The sequence below is a fragment of the Pelobates fuscus genome, chromosome 5 (genome assembly GCF_036172605.1).
Source record: "Pelobates fuscus isolate aPelFus1 chromosome 5, aPelFus1.pri, whole genome shotgun sequence".
NCBI lineage: Eukaryota > Metazoa > Chordata > Amphibia > Anura > Pelobatidae > Pelobates > Pelobates fuscus.
This window is the reverse complement of record NC_086321.1, coordinates 155,505,084-155,514,346: the sequence shown is the minus strand read 5'-3', so window position 1 is coordinate 155,514,346 and position 9,263 is coordinate 155,505,084. Positions and strand designations below refer to the sequence as shown.

The following is a 9,263-nucleotide window of genomic DNA, read 5'->3' as shown; positions in this document are numbered from 1 at the left end:
TGGCAGCGACCGGGAATGAGTCTAAAGACCGATATCTAACTGACTAGTCCCACTGCTTGGAGTGTTACATTCTGTAGGACTGGGACATTGTATCCCCTGTAGTTCACAGACCAATTACTTTGTTATTCATAACCTTAGTTACTGAGCTCACAGGCACCGTGTGAACTGCTCAGCCAGTCTGTATATTATTTTTCTCCTTTCTCTCTCGGCAAGAATTTTATTGCTCCGAGGAGAATTTTGGGGAAAACTGGAGCTATATCGCTCTAACGTATACTTCAGAAACTACTATTTTTACTAGTAATCCTGTGTAACTACCATTGTCTCACTCCGTTAGAATCACTGACAACCTAGGAGACTCTAAGGGTATCTGCAGCCAGGTTCCACTCATTGGTGCACTCATTACTCTGATAGAGGTGATTTACTTTCTCTCTCTCGGCAAGAACCTTATGTACCGAGGAGCTATTTTTCAGTTGGCTTAGACCTATTACAGAGCCTATAAACTCTCTCTCTTTCAGTAAGAATCCAGTGCACCGATAGTGTGTGGGTACCCCTTACTATAGTAGCCCTTGCCTCTATTATAGTGCCCCAGCTAGCGGTTTCAATTATTCTAGAAACCTTTTGTACATATATATAGCCCTATTTCTATATATATTTTTAACCACCCAGGTGCTTTCGCATCAGACATATTTCTGTCTCTCCCCCCCCCCCCCCCTCTCTCTTTTGTACATAGTTCAGTTTTTGTGTTACTTAATAAAGTTATTATTATTCCTTTTCGACTGTTGCTTTGATATTGATGTATGTATACATACACGTGTGGACAGACTGTGTTCTTTTCTTTCAATTCCTTCACCATTTAGGGTTAACCCCTGGTCTGTCCTATAGGACCCATTGCCCTTTGGCCATTTCCCTTCCATGCAAGTCTAACTAGGAACAACAAGCTATACTATTTAGTGATGCTTAACAATTAACAGGTAATTCAGCACAGTTTATAATGTAAAATAAGAGTGAGACTTACACAGAACAAATTAAGTTAAACGGTAGTCATTTTTAAAAAAATATATTTGCTTTCAATAGTCGATGAAAGGATTATTATATTAAACAATAGGTTTGAGGTGACTGTTCTTTAATGTTCTGCATGGAGTAACCACTTGCACCAACCATCTGGAATTATATATAAAAATATTATACATGCAATATCTGGTATTATACGGATTCGTAAAAGTCTTTCCCACCAGCTTATAGTTTTAAAGTCCTATCAACGTGTGGCTCTATTTGTACATAGAAGGATTTGGGTAATTTGATTTGGTTACCAGTACCACTCCGGTAATGCACTTCTGCACCACTGAACATATGTGTAGACCAAGCATGTCAAACTCAAAGACTAACACGGGCCAAATAATCAAGGTTTAAGTTTATGTGGGCCACAAAAAAATAGATAAAAGAGTTTGACCTAGACCAACACAAACTAAAATTACTTGCATCATTCTCAAGTACACAATATGTAATCCTGGGTACATATATACAATTCACTCAAAGCTTCACGTCAAGTTACTTACTAACCCCCCAATCTAATACATAGTCTCCCGTGGCCCAGCCCCCCCACTCTAATACACTGCCCCCCTCCCTCCACTCTACTTTAATACGCTGCCCCCTCCCTCCCACCACTCTAATACACTGCTCCCTCCCCAATTTAATACACTGCTCTCCCTTGTCCTAATTTAACACACTGCCCTCTCCCACCACTCTAATACACTGCACCCACACAATTGAATACACTACACTACAGGAATGTTCCCCCAAGCCTCTCTTTCCCTACCTTAAGTAGTCTTTCAGTTCAGCCCTGTATGATCTTCTCTACTCAAGCAAGCCATGCGCTCCTCTGGCACTGCAAGCAGCAGAGAAGGGGGAGAGGCTGGCTTGCTCTGCACGCAGCCAACCACTCTGCGCCGCCGTGCAGCCGCTGGATATGGCTCCATATGCTATATGTGCATATCTGGTAGCCGACGTAAAATAATGTTTTGCGCTCTTGCTCTTTCACAGTAGTACCACAGCACAAAGCGGCCCCAGGGCAGGCGGTCTACTGGGAAATTTCCTGGTATCTTGGTAGGCCAGTCCAACCATGGGCCGCAAAAATACTCATTGTGGGCCGCATGTTTTACCTGCATGGTGTGTAGACTGTAAACTGAGCAGGGCCCTCTTTACTGCTTGGTGTACAACATTAATTTTGTCTTTTAATTACTTACTTTCATATATTATTCCTGCATGTTTGTAAAGCAGAACATTATGTTGCTATATCATCAATGTTAATAATAAAAATGTGTAAACTCCTTTTGTATCAGCTGGTTCATTTGGTGTCACTCAAGTGCACATATTTCATTGCAATAAACAGTACATGTGAATGTGTATAATAACTTTAGGTATACATATATATATAAGAATGGGGATCAAGGGCTGCGCTTGAACAAAAGAAGTAAAAAGTGTATAAAAATATATATAGATAAAATAAGCAATAATAATAAAATCAAGTAAAGTTCATCCGGATGTATAGAAAAATAAATATAAATGAAATTGAAACAGTCTCACTGGTATGTAATGATACGGTAATAATCCTCAAGTGTTGCTCCGTCCGTATGGTAGGTAGTCCATATATGTGAAAATAAAAGAGAAAAGAAAAAGCTGCCAATGGTGAAATATTGTATGTCCAGATGTGGTATATATTCAAAGGAAATGTATTCCACTCACATTTGTTGGAGCTTTAGCCAGCTCTAGGAGAAAAGACACTTAGTGGTTTGATCCCCACTATCGGATGTACTTAGATGGTTGGTCCGTCTATCCGGCTTGGGATTCCTGTAGTGTAGGCTAGGACCTACTCAGATATGCGTTGTTCTTTAATGCTGGGGAGATAGGTCCCCCTTTCCGGTATTGGATGGTAGATGTCCACGGAATATATATAAAACAGCAAATAGTGCTCTCAGTGTGAACAACAAGGTAATATATTTAAAAGAGTTATACTTACAAGAATAGAGCAGACAGGTACTGCTCTATTGCCACAGCGCTAGTGGAATTATCCCCACCTAAGGATTTCTTTTGACGGGATACACTCCGAATAAAAAATAAAAAATAGAAGGATAAAAAGTAATAATAAAACTATAGTATGATGATATAAAAAATATATAAAAAATATAAAAAATGCCAGGAGTAGAAAAAGTGTATAAAATACAATAAAAATAAGTATACAATTGGTCCTAGTATAAAAGGTAACCAAAAATAACTTTTATTGATTAAAATACACTTATTAAAACCATTTACGCGTTTCACCTTTGGGGTTTTCTCAAAATGGTAAAAGAACAGTACACCTGGCAAGGAACTGAATATATGAGTTTACAGAGATTGAATATGGCGCCAAAATTTGAGTGCACCAATCACAAACGAGTATTAAAAACAAAACTTTCAATACATTTTAAAATAACATTAAAACCATATAGGTACATTTATATGAGCCTAATTAGGCTTAAGAGATTTAAATATTGCTAAAACGAAGCTTTAAAAAAAGGTATTAAAAGGATTTTAAAAGGATCTCATTACTTTTGGACCCGATCATGTGATACATCTCAAAACAACATTAAAACCATATAGGTACATTTGTATAAGCCTAATTAGGCTTAAGGAATTTAAATTTAATTAAAACGAAGCTTTTGAAGGGATTTAATTACATTTGAACCCGATCACATGATCGGGACACAGTGCACATGCTCAGATCGTCTAATGGGCGAAAATACTTCCTGGTATAGGCGGAGTGCTCAGTGGTCGGCCAGGAACACAATGCTCTGTGGGAAATGAATTAAATTATAATTTTTAGAGGGGCTCCTAACGTTAAATCTATTTTAACCACCAATTTCACCAAAGAAACCAAATCAAATAATCTTGTATCCTTTTTTCCCCAATCTCTAGGCTTTCACAAATGTAAGAACTGTATTGTATGTAAAACAGCTGATCCTACAATGCCACCAAAAATAATAGAATTTACCTCAAACAAAACCAAAACCACTTTCAAAATAAAAGAATTCATTACATGTAATACCAAGAATGTCATCTACTTATTGGAATGCCCGTGTGGCTTCCAATACGTTGGGATGACCACTAGATGTTTAAAAATCAGACTTGGTGAGCATTGTAGGAATATAAAAAACGGTTATTTAAATCATTCTTTATCTAAACATTTTTTAATTCATAATAAAGATCCCAAAATGCTAAAATATATGGGAATAAAAAAATGCTCCTTACCTTGGAGAGGAGGAGATTTAAAAAACATATTAGGTAAAACTGAGATGGAATGGGTCTATAAATTACAGACCCTAACACCAAATGGACTTAATGCAGATTTTGACCTGCACAATTTTTTATGATATGCTTAATTAATAACCCTCATCACATAACAAACTTTTTATTTTGTAAAATTATACCACTTGTCAATTTTTAATTTTTATTTTTATTTTCTCTGTAGAGTATTTTCAATCACATAATTATATCAATGTTCTTATTCATAAAATATCCTGACACCCTTATGTATAAATAGCCTGTATTTCAACATATGGTTTTATATTCTAGTTATGTCTCCTTTAAAATGTAAAACTAGATTCCCAGCATGTATTTTACTATAGGAGCGCCCAGTGACCGGCAGGACTTCATTTCCCATAGAGCATTGTGTTCCTGGCCGACCACTGAGCACTCCGCCTATACCAGGAAGTATTTTCGCCCATTAGACGATCTGAGCATGTGCACTGTGTCCCGATCATGTGATCGGGTTCAAATGTAATTAAATCCCTTCAAAAGCTTCGTTTTAATTAAATTTAAATTCCTTAAGCCTAATTAGGCTTATACAAATGTACCTATATGGTTTTAATGTTGTTTTGAGATGTATCACATGATCGGGTCCAAAAGTAATGAGATCCTTTTAAAATCCTTTTAATACCTTTTTTTAAAGCTTCGTTTTAGCAATATTTAAATCTCTTAAGCCTAATTAGGCTCATATAAATGTACTATATGGTTTTAATGTTATTTTAAAATGTATTGAAAGTTTTGTTTTTAATACTCGTTTGTGATTGGTGCACTCAAATTTTGGCGCCATATTCAATCTCTGTAAACTCATATATTCAGTTCCTTGCCAGGTGTACTGTTCTTTTACCATTTTGAGAAAACCCCAAAGGTGAAACGCGTAAATGGTTTTAATAAGTGTATTTTAATCAATAAAAGTTATTTTTGGTTACCTTTTATACTAGGACCAATTGTATACTTATTTTTATTGTATTTTATACACTTTTTCTACTCCTGGCATTTTTTATATATTTTATATATTTTTTATATCATCATACTATAGTTTTATTATTACTTTTTATCCTTCTATTTTGTATTTTTTATTCGGAGTGTATCCCGTCAAAAGAAATCCTTAGGTGGGGATAATTCCACCAGCGCTGTGGCAATAGAGCAGTACCTGTCTGCTCTATTCTTGTAAGTATAACTCTTTTAAATATATTACCTTGTTGTTCACACTGAGAGCACTATTTGCTGTTTTATATGTATTCGGTGGACATCTACCATCCAATACCGGAAAGGCGGACCTATCTCCCCAGCATTAAAGAACAACGCATATCTGAGTAGGTCCTAGCCTACACTACAGGAATCCCAAGCCGGATAGACGGACCAACCATCTAAGTACATCCGATAGTGGGGATCAAACCACTAAGTGTCTTTTCTCCTAGAGCTGGCTAAAGCTCCAACAAATGTGAGTGAAATACATTTCCTTTGAATATATACCACATCTGGACATACAATATTTCACCATTGGCAGCTTTTTCTTTTCTCTTTTATTTTCACATATATGGACTACCTACCATACGGACGGAGCAACACTTGAGGATTATTACCGTATCATTACATACCAGTGAGACTGTTTCAATTTCATTTATATTTATTTTTCTATACATCCGGATGAACTTTACTTGATTTTATTATTATTGCTTATTTTATCTATATATATTTTTATACACTTTTTACTTCTTTTGTTCAAGCGCAGCCCTTGACCCCAATTCTTGCATTTTCTTGTTTTCAATAAAGGGTTTCCCGAGGGATCTCCCTTTTAGGGTTGCTGCTTAATTTAATTAGCGCAGACTCTTCCTCCTTTTTGTTTTATACATATATATATATATATATATATATATATATATATATATATATATATGGGAGTGCTTGACAGAGGGACTGGCACATGCACTCACTAATTTTGACAGTAGGGAAAGAAATAAGAAAACAAAGTCACAACTCTACAGTTCTAGTTTTGGAGGGGCAGTCCCAAATTTGTGATCATGCCTACCTATGAGGACACCAAAGACCAAGCCAAACGATAATACAGCAGGATCATCCCGTATCTCATTATGCTTGCTATGCACAATCTGCGCATAACTCAGCGAGGCTAACAATTACAGTGACCTGCATCCTCGTGGGCCCGCCGCAACCCAACTCTAGATTATACTTCCCAATGGTGGGAGCTATGTAATAAAATAAACAAAATGTCCTTTTACGATAATATGCGTTATTATCACCCTGGAACTGTAAAAGATGAAAACCATGAATCACTGGCCACCTTGCCCTGGTTTATAATGATAGTCCCATTAGTAGTAAGTAATGCTCTCAACAGAAAGCTTCTAAAATGGAAGTACTTAATCTCCAGCCATATAATGTGACAGGGAGTATTTACAATTATTTTAAATTGTAACACTATTGTATTATTTTAATATTATTTCCCCCCATTGTGACAGTATTATATGACCCCAGTAACACCCCCTGTCTTGCACAGTTTCTGTCATTGTGACCTGCGCAATGCATGCCGGATGTCCAAGCAGTGCCTGCGAGCTCCCTGCTGCCAGCATGCTTTTCCCGCGCTCACTCACCAGTGTGTCTCTCCATAGTGAGTGTGCGTCACTTCCCGTCACCGCCTCCCTCGCTCTCTCTTTCCGCATGCGCAGTAAGCATGATACTGGCCATGCGCAGTCAGTGTAATAGTGGGGCATGAGTTGCGCGTGCGCGGAACGACGCGTCCTGCACGTCCGCCCTCACTGCGCTTCCGCCCACTTCCTGTGGTTAAACGCCGTCACATCCGGTTCCTTTCAGTTTCACGGTCGTGATGGCGGCGCTGGGCAGACTCTCTGGGATCCTTGGCCGTACCGTGCAGGCCCGCGGCCGCCTGTTTTCAGCAGCTGCAGCAGAACACGATCACGGCAATGCAGGTGCGGCGGGGGTACCGAGGCGGGGCTCAGACAGGCTGTTCCCGGGGTCACCTTCACCCGCAGGGCAGGCTGTGTGCGCTCCGCAGCCGGGGAAGGTCACTGTGGGCTCTGGCGGGGAGTGAATTGCAATGCCAGCCGGGCTGACCCTCTCCTTCTCTCTCTCTCTCCCCCACAGCTCGGACATGGAAGATCCTGACCTTCGTGGTGGCCCTGCCCGGGGTGGCTGTCTGCATGCTCAACGCCTACCTGAAGGCTCTGCAGCACCCCAGCGAGCACCCTGAGTTTGTCCATTATGATCACCTGAGGATCCGCTCCAAGGTGAGCCAGCAGCCCACAGCTTGCCATCTCAATCACATTTAATTATTTTTATTTTAATATTTGTATTTTTGCAGTGCATAGGAAGGAACACAGGCTTGAGGTGCCCTGACCGCAATCCTCAGGCTTATCATTATTATTATGATATTTATATAGTGCCATCATGTTATAACAACTTGCAAAACCTAACTGGCTACTCTAGAGATTGCTAGTACCAGTGGTCCGGAGCTCTAGGGAAGAAATAAAAACACACCAGACTCGAAGTGTTATGGTTATATGAGGCATTATGGCTGAGTTTCATGCACAGGAACACAGTGGAGAGAGTGTTCAGGTCATGAGGACATCTGTAAGTGGCCATCTCTCTCATCCGATTCCCTTTGTCGGGAGACATCTGAAGCCTGCTGGTGGAACGCAGGGGGTCGCTGTCGTGCATGTGAGGCTGTCCCTCCAGCCCCAGGCTGGTGTGTAGGCCTGCATCTCTTGGCCACAAGCTTGGCCAAGAGTGGCGGGAGGCCTGGTAGTTGGCTGCAGCGTGTGGGCGATGCTGCCGGGTCAAGACCTTCAGAGAAACTATGTTTCTAAATGGGTTAATCCAGCTTCTAGTGGCTGTCTCATTGACAGCCGCTAGAGGGCTTCCGCGCTTCTCACTGTGCTTTTCAGTGAGAAGACGCCAGCGTCCATAGGAAAGCATCGTGAATGCTTTCCTATGGACTGGCTGCGCGCGCGCGGCTCTTGCCACGCATTCAGCCGAAGAGGAGGCGAAGAGCTCCCCGTCCGGTGCTGGAGAAAGAGGTAAGTTTAACCCCTTCCTCCCCCTAGAGCCTGGCGGGAGGGGGTCGCTAAGGGTGGGGGCACCCTCAGGGCACTATAGTGCCAGGAAACCGAGTAGGTTTTCCTGGCACTATAGTGGTCCTTTAATTCACAACCTGGCTGTAAGCAGAGAAACTGTAAACAAATAATGTCCTCACTGTACGTCTCCTTGGGTGTCACCTTCTAATTCAGTTTCTTGTGTGGTTCAGATTAATCAGTACTGTTAGTGGCTGAGCTGTATGCATATATTTTTTTATAAGGATGTCAGAAAGTCTTTATGCTTTATATATGCCCCTTTATCGTGGTGTGTGTGTGTGTGTTTTTTTTTTTTCTTTCTCCTCTCCTTTTTTCATGAGTTATAATTATTTATGATACATTTTTTTTTTTTTTTGTCTTAACAGAAATTTCCATGGGGCGATGGCAACCATTCTTTATTTCACAATGCACATGTTAATGCCCTTCCAGATGGTTATGAAGATTCAGAGCACTAAATTTGTGGACCTTAAGTTATCTGGACCAGTCTAATGTTTGGGCCCAAGTTTAATCAGAGGATCAAGCTAATGTATTTAATGCTGTAAATTGCCCTCCTGCATAGTTTCAGTAGAGGTCTCATTAATAAAATGTTTTGTTTTCCTGAGTTTTTGACTTGAACCTTTCTTTTAAGTTTGGAAATTACACATGCCGTGTACAATGTTATAATTGAGTGCTAGTATTTTGCGGGAGTTCTGTGAATAATCTTTTTTGTGTGTATTCTGGGGTAAATAAGTTTTACAACCATTTAAACAATGTATGGGAAAATATTGACTTTAGGTGTTACTACAGCTCTATTGCATTTAACCTGTAATCCTGGATGTC

At 39.8% G+C, this 9,263-nt stretch overlaps 1 protein-coding gene across 1 annotated transcript; it reads left to right on the top strand.

Moving 5' to 3' along the window:
- Positions 1-7,135: 7,135 nt before the first annotated feature.
- On the top strand, positions 7,136-9,045 carry LOC134612649 (cytochrome c oxidase subunit 6A, mitochondrial). Its single transcript, XM_063457061.1, has 3 exons — positions 7,136-7,283; positions 7,459-7,601; positions 8,810-9,045. The coding sequence occupies exons 1-3, from the start codon at positions 7,181-7,183 to the stop codon at positions 8,897-8,899; spliced, it is 336 nt and encodes a 111-aa protein (XP_063313131.1). The 5' UTR covers positions 7,136-7,180; the 3' UTR covers positions 8,900-9,045.
- Positions 9,046-9,263: the final 218 nt, after the last annotated feature.